General features: G+C 39.4%; 1 protein-coding gene across 2 annotated transcripts in view; it reads right to left on the bottom strand.

Moving 5' to 3' along the window:
• Positions 1 to 4449: 4449 nt before the first annotated feature.
• Positions 4450 to 19728, bottom strand: part of col5a1 (procollagen, type V, alpha 1) — a 129060-nt gene continuing 113781 nt past the window's right edge. Inside the window, exons 62-66 of one of the 2 annotated variants that reach the window (XM_014019369.1) lie at positions 18173 to 18440; positions 15185 to 15297; positions 12193 to 12261; positions 8365 to 8598; positions 4450 to 5624 (exon numbers count right to left, since the gene is read on the bottom strand). In XM_014019369.1, the coding sequence (XP_013874823.1) occupies positions 5478 to 5624; positions 8365 to 8598; positions 12193 to 12261; positions 15185 to 15297; positions 18173 to 18440 (831 nt within the window). In that variant the 3' untranslated portion in view covers positions 4450 to 5477. Of the gene's footprint in view, positions 5625 to 8364; positions 8599 to 12064; positions 12134 to 12192; positions 12262 to 15184; positions 15298 to 18172; positions 18441 to 19728 lie in introns of both variants that reach the window. The other variant, XM_014019370.1, reaches the window with a different exon arrangement.

The raw sequence follows: 19728 nt of genomic DNA, 5'->3' as shown, positions 1-19728 counted from the left end.
GCAAAGCTTTCTGCAGACCCGTGCACCTAAAATGTTTGAGAAGTCTGCAGCTCTGTCAGCAAATTAGACTCAAAAACTGGAGCAGAAACTGTTCAAACCTACATGTAACATTAACTGTTGTCGCAGAAAATCCACACCATGTGGGAGGATTGTTCCACAACTAACTGGGAACACATTCAAAACTCACATTTGACCACTGACTGCCTGTTGAAAACACACTTGAATAAAATTATTTTGTAAAGTTTATAATTGCCATTTGGCAAATAAAGGAAACTGATTACAAAAATCATTCAACTTCAACATTATTTCAGAATATTTGATATGTTTTGTCATATCAAACAAATTAAAAAGAATTTAAAATGGCTAACTCTTCTAGAATTATTAAAATGTCATTTTCATTCAGTAACAAACGTTTTCCGTTTATGTACATATTGCATGCTTAATTTCATCATGTCAGAAAGTCCTTTCTTTTTCAGTTCAAAAATTTTCCATATTAGGACATAATAAAACTGGTCTTGTCTTTAACAGGTTCAAAAATAATTTAAATTTAACCTAAAATGCATAAAAAAAACAACAACAGATTCCACTGTGTTAAACTTAAACAGCCTAAAAAGAAAATCTGAGTGTTAAAAAAAATCCAGCCTCACTGTCTCCTCAGGATAGGAGGTTCAGGATCATCCACGAGCTGCTGATCAGATGTATTGATTAGCTGATCATCATCAGTGTGATCACGTTTGTGACAAAAGGGTGGCAGCAAAGGTCAAATGAGAGATTTACAAGAGAGTAGTGAGACCAGCTGTGGTGTGTGGTTTGGAGACAGAGACGGAGAAATAGACATAAAGACAGAAGACAGAAATGGAAGTGTCATAGCTGAAGATATTGAGGTTCTTCTTGGGAAAAGGAAGGAGAAGATTAGAATGAGATTATCAAAAGTACAGGACAGGTTGACCAACTGGGAGATAAACTGAGAGACCAGACTGAGATGCTTTGCACATGTCCAGAGGAGGACAGCAAGTATATTGGTTTAGACATGTCCAGAGGAGGGACAGTGTGTATATTGGTTTAGACATGTCCAGAGGAGGGACAGTGGGTGTATTGGTTTGGACATGTCCAGAGGAGGGACAGTGGGTGTATTGGTTTAGACATGTCCAGAGGAGGGACAGTGGGTAATTGGTTTCGACATGTCCAGAGGAGGGACAGTGGGTATATTGGTTTCGACATGTCCAGAGGAGGGACAGTGGGTGTATTGGTTTAGACATGTCCAGAGGAGGGACAGTGGGTGTATTGGTTTAGACATGTCCAGAGGAGGGACAGTGGGTGTATTGGTTTAGACGTGTTCAGAGGAGGGACAGTAGGTATATTGATTTAGATGTCTCCTGAGGAGGGACAGTGGGTACATTGGTTTAGACGTGTCCATAGGAGGGACTGTGGCTATATTGGTTTAGATGTGTACAAAGGAGGGACAGTGCCTTTGTTCACTTTAGACATCCTAGCTATTGGTTTAGACATGTCCATAGGAGGGACAGTGGGTATATTGGTTTAGACATGTCCATAGGAGGGACAGTGGGTATATTGTTTTAAACATGTCCATAGGAGGGACAGTGGGTATATTGGTTTGAACATGTCCAGAGGTAGGACGGTGGGTATATTGGTGTAGACATGTCTAGAGGAGGGACAGTGGGTATATTGGTTTGGGCGTGTCCAGAGAAGGGACAGTGGGTATATTGGTTTAAACATGTCCAGAGGAGGGACAGTGGGTACAATGATTTCTACAATTCAAGAAGAGGGACAGTTTGTTTATGGGTTTTGATGCATCCAGAGGATGGACAGTGGGTAGATTGGTTTGGATGTGTCACAAGGATGGGCAGCAGGTATAATGGTCTGGACATCTGAGACTGCCAAGTCTCATATGGTTTGGAAGTGTCCAGAGTAAGGACAGTGAGTGCATTGGTTTAGGTGTGTCAAAGGAGGGACAGAGGCTAAATTGGTTTGGAGGTGTCCTGAGGGGCCGTGGGTATGTATGTTTGGAAGCGTGAAATGAGGGACAGTGGGTATATTGGTTTAGAAATGTCCAGAGGCAGGACAATGGGGACATTGGTTTGGATGTGTCCAGGGGAGGAACAGTGGTTTGAACGTGTTAAAGGAGGACCAGTGGGTATATTGGTTTAGGCATGCCAAAGGAGGGACAGAGGCTAAATTGGTTTGGGAGTGTCAAAGAAGGGACACTGGGTACATTGGTTTGGATGTGTCAAGAGGAGGGACAGTGGGTATATATTGGTTTGGACATGTCCAAAAGCAGGGCAGTGTGTCTATTGGCCATAAAAGCAGATATACAGGACTTAGAGAGAGGACATGGACGCTTATTGCTTATAGGACACGGAAGACAGAGTGAGACGGTAGAGCATGACGCTCTGTGGAGACCGCTTAAAAGGAACAGCTGAAAGAAGAAGTTAGATTTGAATCATTTTAGAACCAGGGAAAGACATTTATTTTTGTTTTGATCAGTTTATTGAACAGGTTTGACCTTTTTCATGTCTTTACTATTGAAATGTTCTTCAGAATGGTGTCCTGCCACGACACAAGTCTAAATGTCAGAGTTTGTTGTAAACTTTAAAAACACTTTTTAAATAATCTTTTAGATTGATGATTTCACACAAATCTGATACTTGAGTGTGTTTACATTAACTCTGGTGTGACCACATGGATCTCCATTGCTAACTCACCTACTAAACCATTCTCTCTCTGCACTGGGATCAAGAATAATCTGCGGTTTCTTTGCAGGCTTGTGCACTTTGATCATCCTGAATCCACCCTGTAAACACTTAATTAAATATTGATCAGGGCTGGATGCAGATCAAACTTTTTTGTTTCAGATTTAATTTGCTGAGCTCGTCTCGAAGCCCACTGAGCTGTTTCAGTTTCTGCTAATGAGGCGTCGCACAGATCTGATCAGATCAAAGCAGATTATTAAAATCAGTGATGCGTGACAGGATTTAAACATCTTTTTTATTATAAAGACCACCCGACAAAAGGCTCGCAGAAGATGCAAACACGTAAAAATACTGTACATTTTCTTTTATCTGTTTATCCTGCAGGAGGACTGTAATGAGCAGGAAGAGATCAAACGTTGATCCACAGAGAGACTGAGTGACTGATGGAGGAATCAGCAGGAAGTGTCAGCAGCTGACTGAGGCCAGAGATCTTCCCTCTGCTGGAGGATCTGTGGAAGTGGTATCTTCTCAGCGTTAACAAGCTAAAACACTTTCAGTCAGTCATCACACGCACAAACACAAAACAGGACTTTATGATTAGAGTGTATTAATTAAAAGTACTTCTTTCCACCACTCATTGTGTAAAACAACAAGAGCAAAAGTCAAAATCTGTTTCCCTGTGTGCACGTAAAGAGGGGGCCTCTTACACTTACACTATGGTATCATTTATCATTTATTTTTATCTTAAATAATACAATAAATATACTACAAATGAACATTGGTTTGGGTAGAGTTACAAGTTCATTGAAAAGTAGAAATGAAAAAGCGGATGTTTCCTGATGAATGAAGCGCTGAGTGGAGATCTACAAACTTCAAACAAGAGAACAAAACTTTACAATTTCATGCATACAGATAAGTTTTAATGCTTCAAAAGAGATACAGGAGTGGATGGCCACAGTAAACTTCAATTTATTGACACACAAATAAAACCAAAAAAACAGATTACCTCCCTCCTCTCGTCCTTACACAGGTTTGACAGGACTGTAAAACTACATGACATGGATCTACAAAATCAAACTAAATCATCTGGAAATTTACAAAAAATAAAAATAAAAGCTTCTCTGTTTTAAGGAGAGGAAAGTGATCATTTTTGGTGCAAACCTTGAAAAGTAAAGCCAAAGATCTACAAGCATATTGAGTTACCTTAAAATGGTTCAAGTCACAAATTTAAGGATAAAAACAGGAAACAAAACGGACCTATGTTTAAAGCTGTCAAAGTTCGGCGGTAGATACTAGTGGTCATAAGCAAGAGAGTGCATAGTTTGAACAACGAGCAAATTATTACATGAAGAGCAAAAAATATTTTTTTAAGGCAGAAAAACCAACAAGCAACATTTTCTGGTGACTTTTCAAGTTGTTTCCCCCATACCAACACGAATCCGAGTCACTTAAAGCAAAAATAAAGAAGTGAGAAATCTTTGGAAGAGTTCAGAGTTTCCTTTCGAACGGCATCGCAACATTTCCATTTTGATCACCTCCATCGGTGCAAGGTGGCAGAGATGAGTCGACAGCACAAGGCCAAGCAAAACCACTGCAGCCNCCCCCCCCCCGAGCGCTCTCGGTGTTCTTTAGCGGCGGACTCTTTTCTGCTGTGTGAGGGCAGCTGAAGCAGGAGAAAACGTGCCGCACTGATCCTGACAGAAAAGTCAAAACGGAGGGGTGGCTGCTGAAGATGGACTAACGTCACCACAAGTTTCCTTTTATTCAAACAACACAAACTAGAAAAATACATAGCACCACAAGAGAGAGAAAATAGCACCTAGGTTTTGATTTCTTTGTGTTTTCGTTAAAATGTGGCATCACCTTCCGCTGCATGGTCAGCAAACATGTTTCCACTGAGGTGGCACTTTTGGTTCAGAGGGCACAGAATAAGGAATGTTTTATTAGTCTGCAAACAACCGTCACATCATGTCACAGAGCGTGTTTTCATCTTTATTCTGTTCTTAAATTACAAGAAAGGTCTGCTCCACAAAGACAGGACGTCCAATTCCTTTAGTTTGTTAGTTTGGTTTTTAACTTTACAGGTCGAATATCCTCGCTCTCCATGTGTTCCCATTAATTAGATGTTCCACCGTCTCCTACCTCACAATTATAAAAGTCACATGCATGTTTTGAAGCCAGAAGCAATAAACAGGAAAAATATACAGAACATACTTACAAACATAAAAAGTCATTCATATATATTTATATATATATATATATTTATGTAGAGAAGCCATTCCAAGAGAATGGTGAGACAGTTCTGCACAAACGAAGCTCCTGTGGTGAACAACCAACAAACCAAACACAGACAGGTGGCAACATGAAACACGAGAGCAGAACTAAAGAAAAAGAAACGAGCCAAATCAGAAGGAGTCCGTGGCAAATACTGCGACCATCTGCAACGGCTGCAGCTCTTAGGGTCGCCTTTGTTGTTTGGGACAAAATCAAGAAATGAGGCGTGGGGGTGGGGAGGGGAGGGGGCCGGAGGAAGGATATGAAATCCAGTTTCAAAACTTGCATGTGATAGAGAAGGCACACTGAGGTTTCAAGGTTATATCCGCTCTATTCCTTTCAAATTTCGCCACACTCCCAACAGAATTTCATTTTGCATATACGTGTTGCTTTATGGAAACAGTTTTTTACAAATAGATTTGTCCCATTCTTTGTCAATTGTTTTTCTTTCTTTCTGAGAAAACAAAATTAGGCTTTTTCTTTTGCTCAGTCTTAGCCGATGAAACAGACAGGTCCCACTTCGAATCCAAACTTCTGCGTGGAACCGCCAAAGTCGTTGAACATGATGTCCACAAACGGCACCTGCTCCACCTTCGGCGTGTTGATCTCAAGTACTGTCTTTTCATAGCCCTTTTTCAGCTGTTGGAGGGGAGAAGACACAGAAGACGTGGAGTTAAAACACAAACGTAGACAAAAACAACTAACAAAGAATCACTAAAGACAGTGAATACTGAGTGCCGAACGACAAACAAAATCAAACCTAAAATCGGCAAAACAGTCTCTAAAACCTGCCAAATAGTTGCTAAAAACTAAAATTAACAGTCTATGATAAACTTCAGGACATTGCTGCTACGGGCTTAAATGTCCATAACTGTAGCAATCCAGTATGATTTAAATTAATAAACAAAAGATAACTAAAAACTAGATGCGGTAGCATTATATGACCCCTACACATTCACAAATCACCCACGCACAACAACTCACATATGGGTAGAGGCTGTTAGATGTCTGGTATTTATATGAGAAGTGACTTTAGAATGGGCATTACAAATAAAATATTTTGTTGTCTCAGTAGTCTATTTGAGTAGAGTGATAATGAAACCAACCACATTCACATGCATGATGTCATGTATGCACTAATCTCTTCAGGAATTTGTACTGTAGATGTTTATAGAAGTGATCCACAGACACCATTTTGAGTCGAAGCTGTTCCGGGTGGAGGACATTTGGGATGGAGTTGATGAACATGCAAATGGGGCTGTAGGTCAAATAGGACAACATCTGTACGAAATTTTATCAAGATCTGATCATGTTTATGTATGTACAGGCTTGAAATAACAATTTTCTGTCATGTTTTGTTTCTTTTGTCTACTGCTAGATGTCAGTTGCATAGAAACACATAATGATGTCATGAAATGACAGCCTTTCGTCAGAGCTAAAAAAATCTGATGTTCCTTTGTTAAATAGTTTTTGAGCTATAAGTATTTTTGTATGTCCAGCCCCTGCTTTACAAATAGCACCCCTACTTGAAATATGGGGTCTATTCCAAAACCATTTGCTTGCATAGTGTATGTATAGGCCACATTGATATTCCTACTAAATTTTCATGCTGCTATGGTTGAGCAAAAATCTCTGAAAAACAATAAAAATAAATAAAATAAAATAAACAGTACAAAAACAATATGCTCCCCACGTCGCATAGTGGGGGTCATAATAAAGGTCAGTAAAAAAGGTTCTCTTCTTAAAGACAGAAGCTAAAAGTAGGAAACTATATAAACTTAGAGTTGATATAAACTCAGAGTTTATGGAAACTCAGAGTTGATGCAAATTCAGTTGGCGTAAACTCAAAGTTGATGTAAGCTTGGAGTTGATTTAAACTCAGGGTTGATACTAACTTAAGAGTTGATGTAAACTTAGAGTTGATGTAAACTCAGAGTTGATGTAAACTTAGGGTTGATGTAAACTTAGAGTTGATGTAAACTCAGAGTTGATGTAAACTCAGGGTTGATGTAAACTTAGAGTTGATGTAAACTCAGAGTTGATGTAAACTCAGGGTTGATGTAAACTTAGAGTTGATGTAAACTAGGGGTTGAGGTAAACTTAGAGTTGATGTAAACTTGGGGTTGATGTAAATTCAGGGTTGATATAAACTCAGGGTTAACGCAAACTTAGAGTTGATGTAAACTTGGGGTTGATGTAAACTTAGAGTTGATGTAAACTTGGGGTTGATGTAAACTTAGAGTTTATGTAAACTCAGGGTTGATGTAAACTTAGAATTGATGTAAACTCAGGGATTATGNTAAACTTGGGGTTGATGTAAACTTAGAGTTGATGTAAACTCAGGGTTGATATAAACTCAGGGTTAATGCAAACTTAGAGTTGATATAAACTTGGGGTTGATGTAAACTTAGAGTTGATGTAAACTTGGGGTTGATGTAAACTTGGGGTTGATGTAAACTTAGAGTTGATGTAAACTCAGGGTTGATGTAAACTTAGATTTGATGTGAACTCAGGGTTGATGTAAACTCAGTGTTGAGTTGATGTAAACTCAGGGTTGATATAAACTCAGGGTTAATGCAAACTTAGAGTTGATGTAAACTCGGGGTTAATGCAAACTTAGAGTTGATGTAAACTCAGGGTTGATTTTTTTTTTTTTTATTACTTTATTTAACCAGGTAAACCCCATTGAGATCCAGATCTCATTTTCAAGGGGGACCTGGGCAGAAGTCTGCAGTATAAAGTCAGGGTTGATGCAAACTTAGAGTTGATGTAAACTTGGGGTTGATGTAAACTTGGGGTTGATGTAAACTTGGGGTTGATGTAAACTTAGAGTTGATGTAAACTTGGGGTTGATGTAAACTTGGGGTTGATGTAAACTTAGAGTTGATGTAAACTCTGGGTTGATGTAAACTCGGGGTTGAGTTGATGTAAACACAGGGTTGATATAAACTCAGTGTTAATGCAAACTTAGAGTTGATGTAAAATTGGGGTTGATGTAGACTTAGAGTTGATGTAAACTCTGGGTTGATGTAAACTCTGGGTTGATGTAAACTTGGTGTAGATGTAAACTTAGAGTTGATGTAAACTCAGTGTTGATGTAAACATAGAGTTGATGTAAACTCATGGTTGATGTAAACTCAGGGTTAATGCAAACTTAGAGTTGATGTAAACTCGGTGTTGATGTAAACTTAAAGTTGATGTAAACTCAGGGTTGATGTAAACTCGGGGTTGATATAAACTCAGGGTTGATGCAAACTTAGAGTTGATGCAAACTTGGAGTTGATGTAAACTCTGAGTTGATGTAAACTCAGAGTTTATGTAAACTCAGGATTGATGTAAACTCAGGGTTGATGTGAACTCAGAGTTGATGGGAACTCACCGCGCAGCCGTCGACCAGTGCGCGGATGTAGGGATTGTTATCATAAGACATCTCCTCATCGTTGGAGCCCAGGAAGCGGATGGCCTTGTCATAGTTGTCCTTCTCCTGATCGTGCCACGCGACTGACTGGTAGCAGTTGTATGTCATATTCTGGCGGGCTGCTGCACTTAGCAACCTTAGGAAGGTCATTTGGACCACGCCAATGGGGTTTCCTTCGGCATCCACATAGGAAAGCTACAGAACAAACACATCCAGATGAAGTCAATCATGAAAACTATGACACAAGGAGAAAAGTATAAATATTAAGTAGAGCAGGAGGAATGTCCTGCAGACATCAAGGATTTATTGAGGTACTTCCAAGCTTACTCTGCACTGCTTTTATCACTTAGGAGTAAATTTGATTTTATTCACAAAGTATTTTTTTTATTGTCGTATTAATATTTCTTAAACATAACTGACATAGTCAGCAGCATGAGTTAGAAGTGTGCCTAACTGCACAATCCTCCTCTGCAGATATACTAAACTATGAATTTTTTCTTGCTGTTTATATTAGACAGCATTACTGACTTAAACATTAAGGTATCAGACTGATGTTTACCAGCATTCTGTCCATCCCACGAAAAAAAATCAAACCATAATTTATCTATTTGTATTTTCTACTCATGCAAACCTAAATGTGACCCTGATTAGACGCCATCGAGCGCTGGTAGGGGTGTCTGATGATCCATCTTCTGACTGTCGGACACTTTAGCTACTACCTGATGACATTAATACTCCACATATGATGAGCAGGAAATCAATCACAGACAATGCACTGTTAGCATGTGGAACAGCTTACATCCTAATCAGACCATCCCCTCTGGGTGTTAACGTTAGTTATTCTTTAGTCTTTTTGTAAAACAGTCATTTTTCAGAGCTGTGAAGATGACTGATGGACATTGACTTCCGACCATTTTTTTCTGGTTTATACTCATTATGTTAATCTTTATTAAAGCTGCCAACAATTAAGGTTTGATTTTAATTAGAAATACAGTATATTTACTATAGAAATTGTGAAATTAGTATTTATACTGTCAATTGTTACTTGTCTGGTGAACTAGAACATTTGAACTGATATATTCAACATGGCATCCATTAAGGTTCTAAATGTTGGTCTTTTCTGGAACTGGCGACAGTTTAAAGCTCCTATTGTTATCCGATACCTTGCATGTAAATGTTTATAAATATATAGAAAAGGAGACCTAATGTAGAAAAAATGCTTAATTTGACACCTTTAATAATAAAAACTACAATTGCCCCAAAAATCTACAACCACTATGAGTAAAAACTGAAAAAAATGCTAAAAATACAATCCTTAAAACAGAACATGTGGTTGTAATGATATGCTAATTGCCTTCTAATTAATGTAGAATCCCATTCACGCTTGTGTGAGAGAAAATGAAGCTGTATCTCTTTAAGCTGATTAGTGCTCTGTAATCCCGACCGATTAACCAGATTTGGAGCTGGTCCAAGTTTGATTTTAATGTCCGTAAACAACAATCTGCATACCAACCATCAGGAATCCATTAGATCCACATGATCGCTTCTCCTTTCAGACAAACAGGACTCACTGAGTACAAAGCGCATGCAGAATCCATGCCATGCAACCAAAGCAGCAAACCGTCTGAGATGAGAGTTTTTTCTTCTTCCACTCGTTCTTCTACAGGAGCCGGAGTTTGCGCACACACCCACTCATGCAGAGACAAAACTCACAGTGCTGACATTACCAGAGAAGTGTCTCTCATCACGGCCTGCCTTTTGCCTTTCTGCTATGGGCAAGAATCTGGGAGTTGTGTGCGAATGTGTCTGACTTTGTCCAAGATACTGTATCTTCTGAATCCCTAGAATAATTTTGATGAAACTTGTACATCTGGAACCTGATTATCTTTTAGAGTCAACTCCATTCAAGATGACTAAACAACTTTAACTACCGTATTTATTCCTGTATAATATGATCTCATGTATAATATGACCCCCTTTTTTGAGCTTAAAAAGTATAAAAAATTTAATCCTCAAACTACCTCCAATTTCATCCGGACTTCAAGATTTTTCAGCCTTTGCAGTCTTTATATATATATCAGCAAAATGATCATTGGACTGTTCATTTTATTTTAACAACATATATACTAAAAGGTATTTTGACAACAAATATATATCAGCTGTAGCAGCATCATATGAATTCTGGCATTTTACACATAGTCCACCAGGAGGCACCAACACAAATGTCCGAGACTTCACGAGATTTGGGCCATCTTGTGGGGGAAAAGCAGATTACTTCCTACTCGCGAACGCCCCCTCTGGTGGGGAAACATTTTTTCAGGGATAGAAACTTTTTCAGAACACCGGTAGATGGCAGCCATTACAGACGAACATGTGTTGTTGTTGTTCGAGGAGCGGCTCGATCACACGCTAATGTCATTAGTTTGTTATCATTACTAAGGTGCAGGACTACTTTCCCCCCTTTTTTTCACATTATGTCGCCTGCCTGGATCTGCTACTATCTCGTCTGAAGCACAGAGGAGTGTCAGACGTAAGATTGTTTCAAGTGCTTTTTATGACGAGGTCTCATTTCCAGACTGAGGCATTTTGTGAATGAAGCTGATATTTCAGTTAAAATACATAAGTAAAAATATTTATCCGAGTATAGTACTACCCCCAACTTTATGGATGATTTTATGCTTTTAATATTACGCATTATATTTGAATAAATACGGTAATGTAAAATTTTAGAATTAATCTCATAAACTAGTGAACTCTCATAAAGTAATAACTGGATGTACACCTACAAGTGATTACCTTTTGAAATCAGTCCAAATCAAGCCACAGCTAATCAACATTAGCTAACCTAAAATAGCTATAACTAGGTGGATTTTTCCAATATTGAGCTAAGATTTGTTGTGGTAGTAGGTGAGTCATTTAAAACACATAAGCTGAGCATGAAATTATTTTTAATGCACAGCTCTGTCATTTCTCAACATAAGATGAGTTTAGTTTAGAACTTCTGTTTGAATGTCAGAACTGTGGTTTATCTTCACAGGGAGCGTGGCAGCCCCCTGTTTTTCCTCAGCATTTTCACCCCTCCCCCCACCTCTGCGTGGACACAGCCTAACATCTTCAGAGAAACATACCTCTTATCATCACATGTCAGCAGAGAACCTAGAAGCCCCTGGTGGTGACCGAGTGCCTGACCCGTTTGACTCAGAGTGAGGTAAACACAATGTGGGCGGAGTCTGTGTTACACAGACGCTTTGTTGCTGAAGCAAAAGCTTGTTGGGAACCAAGGGAATGTGTAAGAAAATGTTTAATGTGAGAAACTCTTTGGTCGAAGTCGTGTCGAGGCACCTGGTCACTTTTAAGAAATGTTCTGGTGATGGGTCAGAGGCAGAGTGGACAACAGAACCAGGAATATAAATATATTTCTGTAATTATTTCCTGCCTGTTTGTTTGGTCCACAACTGTCTCCTCCATTGCCTTATCAGAGCATCTCCTGCTGGACTGACGGTGAAGGCAGCCTGTAGTGGATCATGCACTTTAAACAACTTGCATAACCAACGAGCAAAGTGCCAGGCTCTACTGTGCAGAACCAGAACCATGCAGAGCCTTTGGCATACAGAGTCCTGACCCCAGCCAGGACTCTGGAACCACAGGCAGGGCCACTTACCAGGGAACCTCTTTTGTAGTGACTATACCAAGTTCCTGGGGAGTCTTTGGGCCATTTTGCCATTTTGCTCTGTAAAATATGAGACGCATTCAGGGAAGAGACACGGGAAAGTCAGGAGTCTGGCTTACCAGTTTACCACGTTTGAATTCACTGAACCAGGAACCGGGATTCTCCTTAACCCAGGTTGTGAGCCTAGCCTGGGGGCATGGACCAACAAAACAGCAAGAGAGGAAGGGGAAAAAAAGGAATGTTAAAGAAAGGAAACAGATTTGACAGAAACCCCACACCCCCTCCCTCAGCTCTTCTTCTTTTGTTGTCCTCTGAGGAGTCCTCCAGACCTGAAACATTATTCAAAGAGATAAAGCAGACCTACAGGACCAGCAAAGATAAAAACAGATCCGGTAAGGAGACTTGTCTTCAGTTGCATCCGACAGCACTCATGTGGCAGCATCAACAAAGGCAAGAACAGTAAAGCTTGCTGAAATTCTCAGATAAACACAAACTTACAGCTGCAGTCACATTTCTATCCACTCATTATCTTTAATGTCAGATCAATTTGCAGTTTAAGTATTTATTTGAATCAAACCTTTTTTCAAGGCGAAATCATGAAACAATTCACAACTCAAATTATTTTGGAAACAAGTTTGAGTTATTGCTGGAGTTTCTTGGACCCACACAGAGTCAAAGTTATGCATACATTCACCTAAATCTTTCAGGGATGCTGAAGGTTTTAGGGGGTCTTTTAAAACAACAATGCCAAGGTCTATTAACTCCTTATTAGTGATCATGATGGACTAAAAATGGTAGTTTGTCTTTGTAAGCAAAAATGAATTTGTTTGACAGCACTCATTAAACTGACTAATTATCATGCCAGCCTCAGATGAAAGAAAACTTGTTAAGAAGTTCATGAACCACCAAAGAACTTTCGAGGAATCATCAAGGCGTAAGCCTGTGATGAACAGTACACTGCTGGGATGTTAATGTCTCTGTCCTCAGAGGAGCCAGTTTTCTTATCATTATAGAAATTTGCAGCTGCCCACATAGACAGAGGTGGTGGAAGCATAACGCTGTGGGACTGGTGGATTGCACAAAAAGGATGGAATAATGAAGGACTATCTCCAAATTCTTCAAGGTAATCTCAATCCAGCATTGAAAACAGTTGAAACTTGGACACAGCTGGGTGTTCTAACTATATACCGTTATTTAACCAGGCAAGTCCCGTTGAGATCTCAGATCTCTTTTTCAAGGGCGGCCTGGGCCTGAAGGCAACTTATTGTACGTGTTTTTAGGGGTGAGGGAAACCGGAGCACCCGGTGAAAATCCACAGAAGCACGAGGAGAACATGCAAACTCCACAGAAAGACTCCAGGTCCAAACAGGGGATCGAACCAGATCGAACTAGACATTGATTTCTAACATTCACCAAAACGGATTTCTACTTGGATAAAAAATGCAACATGCTTCTAGAATGGCCTTCTTGAAACCTTGATACAAAATATGATTAAAAGTTGCGTCTGTAGCAGAAAACAAAACAATTTTAAATGAACTCTACCAATTCCACCAACAAGTGTCTTCAAATATTCCAATTTAGAGTTATCAATTAACCTAACAGTCATGTTTTTGGTCTGTGGGAGGAAGCCGAAGTACCCGGGGAGAACCCACGCATGCACAGAGAGAACATGTAAACTCTACCCAGAAAGGTCCCTGGACCGGGATTTGAACCGGTGACCTTCTTGCTGAGAGGCATCAGCTCTACCAACTGAGCCACCGTGCCACCAAATTAAATTTCTGCTAAATTAAACAGAAAACTTTATATTTATTTTATTAAGTTTTAGTTTTCTTCCTACTAATCCATACATTTCTGTATTATTAGACTAATTCACAGTTTAATTTGATGGAGTTTTACTCACAAACTCACTTGTATTGACTGTAAAAAGTACTGAGATCTGGCACATCTTAGAGGAGCCCCCATGCTAATAATTTCATGGCCTGATATTGTTTCATTTACCCTTAACGGCAGCACTGTGTTAACACAAAAAAAAAAAACATATACCATTTAGTAGAAACAAATTGTTGCTGGCAGCTAATTGGTGCTGAAAGATTCATGAGTACACAGTGATGAATGAAGAAATAACTACAGAGCTCCTCTTCAGCAGCCCCTGTCCCTGCTGCTCAGTGGTTCTGCTGTGCAGCCCAGATACTCGGACTCTGTTATGCCATTAAAAGCTGCGACTCGGCCAACGGGCCTGAGCCATGACAGTGATGAATGTCTCTATAATTAGTGAGCAGGGGGTTTGATACGAAGCTGTCATCAACAGCTTAATGCATTAACCAAGGATGGGCCAGAGATCGCTCCTCACTAGAAGACGGCGCTCATTAAACCCCTGCAGCCGTGAAGGTAACCTTCGCTTGTTTCTACAGGAGGCAGCGGGGCAGAGAAGAAAACCTGTCCTGGTTTCCACAGACCATTTCCAACACATGTGGGAGTGTTTTTATTTATTTATTTTATTTTTTTTAGTCTCAGTGCCAGGACTGACAGCAGCTCGGAGCGAAACGAGAGCAGCCCGTCGTCACCAGCCAGCTATAAAAAGTCTGCTTCGTTATTCTGAGTTTAAGCTAACTCCGGCCCCTCTGAGGCGTGATGAGTGGGATCATTAAAACGGCTGCAGCACTGTGCTATTACACAACCTCAGAGTTGTCACAGACGCTGTTTCACCACTCCACTACATCTACATCCTCATGCATAATGAAGTAAAGGTCTCTCAGCACTTTTGCCACCCTGTGAAGACTTTTATAGACCATCCAGTTCTTTATGGTTCACGCACAAACGCCTCTGAAACTAAAGCGCGTGGATGAGTCTGTAACTGTTTGTAAAATATCTGATGAATCATCTCCCACATCTTCTTGTCACCACCATAGATCAAGGGGGCTAATTATTCTGCTACATGTTTCAGATTCTGAAATGCTCAGCTTATTAATACAGCAGGCACAGCAGTTTATTCCATATATAAAAGAAACTGGGGGCTGAAATGTTTTTTTTTATTCCCACAGTTTTCTAAGCCTGACTCCTCTGTTCGTGTGTGCACGTGTAGGTGCTCGTGTGGCACGCAGCCAGACGTACCCCCTCAGACTTCTTATCTGGGTAGATGCAGCTCTCTCCGCCTGCTGTGAAGTTGCAGTAAACCTTGAAGGAGTCCCGTGAGCAACCCTGGTTTGGATCAATCCAGTATTCACCTGCAGAGATGAAGTGAGGCAGAAAAACACAGCGAGAGAAGGAGTCGTTACACAGAGAGCTGTGTTCACTCAGGTTAACACAATGTCTGACATCATGTCTCCATGTTAACAGAGTCTATATTTAAAGGCCCAAAACGCCTCTTTCAGAACAGAATTTGAAGCACTTCAAGCAAAAATCCAATTATTTATGATGCACATTAAACAACACACTGTTAGGTTAAGATTAAATCCAGACATCATCTTTTACTGTGTGAATGTATTATTCACCTGATTTCCTGTTAGTTTTTTTGCATTTAAAGCACTTTTTCATACTTTTTAATTTTTTTTAGCTTTAACCTTTGGTTTAGCTAATTTCAAATATTGGCTATAGTTATTGCTCATTTTTGCTCTTAGCTACAGTTTTATGACTGTTTTGTTACTTTTAATTTTTAGCTATATTTTTGCAATTTTTTAAACATTTTAACCTCCATACCATCAGAGATGCTGGCTTTTGAACTTTGTGCTGATAACAATCTGGACAGTCATTTTCCTCTTTGGCCTGGAGGACACAACATCCATGATTTCCTAGCCTGGCCCTTGCCTTCCTGCGCAGCTCCGCTCAATTCTAGTTTCCCTTCACTGCTCCTTCTAGAATTTCTCCCATTAACAAGGATTTCACTGGCAGATTTTTAGCCGGGCCAATCAGAGAACAGAACGTCAATTTTCTGCACAGTGTCTGCTTGTAGTTTATTTTACCTGGGCCAATCAGCAAACAGAAGGCGGAGTTTTGAATGACGTCAATTTTCTGCGCAGTGTCTGCTAGTCATTTTAGCATACGGCAGTGGAGGAAGTGAATGAAGTCAGTCTGTGTTGATAAGGCTTCCAAATTAAAATAAATTTGTCTGACAAAGCTGCAGCTCTCATTTACAGTTATCTTGTTTGGCTCCGTACTTTTCTCCTCTCAGTAGGGTTGTTTACAGCACACGTGATTTCCAGTTAGCTTCTTAGCTTAGCCTCCTTCACAGCGACACACACACATGCTTCAGCAGAGGCCACGCCTCCTGCAAGAAACGTTTCTCTACAGCAGCAAATCCAGACCCTCTGTCCGAAGCAAAGTGAAGGACAGGGTCTGGTTTTAACCAGGCTACAGTTTTATGACTGTTTTGTTAATCTTAAGTTTTAGCTATATTTTTGCAAGTTTTTAAACATACAACCTCCATACCATCAGAGATGCTGGCTTTTGAACTTTGACCTGATAACAATCTGGACAGTCATTTTCCTCTTTGGCCTGGAGGACACAACATCCATGATTTCCCAAAACAAATTGAATGTGGGCTCATCCAACCACAGGACACTTCTACATTTTGATCAGTCCATCTCAGATGAGCTCGGGCCCAGAGAAGCTGTCAGTGTTTCTGGGTGTTGTTGATACTGTATATGTCTTTGGCTTTGCATGGCGGAGTTTTAACTTGCACTTGTAAATGTAGTGATGATCTGTGTTTACTCACAGTGGCTTTCTGAAGTGTTCCTGAGCCCATGTGCTAATATCTGTCACAGAATGATGTTTGTTATTAATGCAGTTCGAACTGAGGGATCAAAGGTCATGGGCATTCAGTGTTGGTTTTCAGCCGTGCTGCTTACTTGCAAAGCTTTTTGCAGATTCTCTGAATCTTTTGATGGTTTTATGGACTGTGGATGATGAATTTCCCAAATTCCTTGCAATTGTACATTAAAAAATGTTGTTAAACTGTTGGACTAGTAATTCACAAAGTGATGAACCTCGTCCCATCCTTGCTTTTGAAAGACTGAGCCCTTCTGGGATGTTCCCTCTATACCCCTTTATTTGTCTTGTGCTCACCTTAGCTTTGTCTTTTTTTCTTTTACAACTCAGGTAATGCTGTGCAGTAACCCAGCATATCATCTCTTCGGTTCTGGAACATTGATATAATGTTTGAAAAATCTCTGATTTCAAAGATGAATGAATAAATGTGTAAAATCCTAACTTAATTACTCTTCATGCAATCAGTTCCTACCATAATAAATAAAGAAAAAAACTTCAGAAAATTCATGATGCAGCATTTTAGAGTGATTAATGGTTGAATAGGCTTCCACAAAAATACTTTCCTTTTCAGTTAATCTGCTGTAAAACTCTTAGAATTAATTAAATAGTTGGTGCATAAATCCTAAAGAGAAAAATATCTCGAGGCCAAAAAACAAAAAAAAACATAGTTACTTCTAACGAAACAAATAAAAAAACATAGGTTTTAACTTTTCTAACAAATAGAAAAAATAGTTCATTGAATAAAACATTCATCTGATAGACTGTAAAGTTTAAGTGAAATTTTAGATAATATGCCCAGTGAAATACATTGGACCTGATTTGTGCACTTTGTCCACAGTTTTTATAAATTCTAATTTGATCAGGAAGGTTGTGGTTGATGCTGAAATTTCAACTGGATGATAATATTTAACAACCACCATCTAAACTCCAAACAAAAATAAACTTGAGACATTTTACAAGATTATTATGATAAATTCTGGTTGCAGATTTATTATCCTACATCTTCATGTGTTTTCATTTATTTTTAAGCTTCAACCGCTTTTCATTTGATCCACTAAACCCAAACTTATAACTTCTGTTTGTCCTATTTTTTACATGTTTCCATCCAGCTGTGTTTGTTGCATATTCTTGCTTTGAGTTTGAATGTTCCAAACTTTGTTTTTCCACAGATTTCATATATTTTCCAGAGTGTGGGAGTCATATGAATAGATGAAGAAAAGCTGTGGGCTGTGGGACGTTCAGCCAAGATTTGTTGTAATTTTGAAAAAATTTTTTTTCTAGTTTCAGCACAATAAATGATTTGAAAGCAGGAAATAAATAAAAAAAACTACAAACCATCAGGGAAGTCTGGGTGGCAAAGCTGTAGGTCTTTGCAGGTCCGAGCAGGGTTGCTCTGTGTGCCTAGTGGATGCTTCATCTGCTCGATCTCTAACTTTAATGAGTTGAGAGAGCCAAAGATCTCCTCCATGCCGTCATCATAGTCTTTATAGTTGGCATCTGTAGCAGCATCATCCATGATCTGGCTGGCATCAATGTTCCTTCGGCTTCTGCCCTTCATAGGAGCCTGGATGGGGAGTGGGTGGATGACATCACCAGGAGGGCCCTGTTACGGAGGGATGGAAGAAGACAAACATCAAGTTTGGGAATGATGAAACATTGGATTAAAGGCCTAACCATCCTTGAAGGAACACCATCCATCCTTCCTCTTAAGCCACCCAGTCACAGTGAGAAGGGCAGGGTACACCCTGGACAGGTTGCAAGTCCATCACAGGGAATGCATATTGAACCATCAAACACTTTTTCTGTGTTTTCTAAGGCTGATTGGTTGTTTTGGCCATTTTGACTTTTATTGACTCCAGAAGACATTTGGTAATCAGTTGCAGAGGTAGATTTAACACATTACGATATTATATAGATTTGTCTGGATGATGATACAATGTTTTTTGATATCACAAAGTCCATGATGATAGGATTTCGATTCAATTCAATTCACAAGTCTTCGATCGATATGATATAAGATATATGATATATGTATAGGGAAGTATGATGGCTCAGTGGTTAGCACTGATGCCTCACAGCAAGGAAGTCCTGGGTTCAATCCCCAGTTTGGACTTGGGGTCTTTCTGTGTGGAGTTTGCATGTTCTGCTTGTGCGGGTTTTCTCCAGGTACTCTGGTTTCCCCCACAGCACAAAAATATGTACAACAGGTTGCCGTCAAGCCCAGGTCATCCTTGTAAAAAAAGATCTTCGATCTCAATGGGATTTGCCTGGTTAAATAATGTTAAATAAATAATATTGATTAAGATTGGGTATATGACAATGATATGGATAGATGTTTTTGTGTTGCCTTGATGTAAATGACCCTTTAATCAATATATCGATGTGAATCGATCAATGAGGTTCTATAGAACAATTGGAGTGTGCAGAAACCACGTGACCGTGTTATCGGCTGGTGAAGCTAACGGCTAATGCTAAACGGGTAAGACTCTGGATTTCCCATTACTGTACATGTTGACAACTGAGCAGAAAAAAAGGACTGACGATGTAGAAATCATTAAAACTATTAATAATAATGTTAACCCAATTATTATTAATATTTTACAGTTTATATAATCTATCTAATGTTTTAAATAATGTCAGAAAAGCTGTTTGTGTTATGGATTTATTAACAGAAGATAAACAGGAAAACGTCTCATTTTACAAAACAAATCAGCAGATTTGTTCTTATTTAGCTCAATGTGATCTGAGCAGAACATAATGTAACAGTTTAAAATTAAAATAATCTTATAAAGTCGATGTAATCACTGTTATTAATTGAACTGGTTAGCAGGTATTAGCTTGTGGAGCATATATACAGAGTGTAGCTCTGTTGAATCATGTTACAATTTAAC

This window comes from Austrofundulus limnaeus, unplaced genomic scaffold (genome assembly GCF_001266775.1).
Source record: "Austrofundulus limnaeus strain Quisiro unplaced genomic scaffold, Austrofundulus_limnaeus-1.0 Scaffold218, whole genome shotgun sequence".
Taxonomy (NCBI): Eukaryota; Metazoa; Chordata; class Actinopteri; order Cyprinodontiformes; family Rivulidae; genus Austrofundulus; species Austrofundulus limnaeus.
This window is presented reverse-complemented; position numbering and strand designations above follow the sequence as displayed.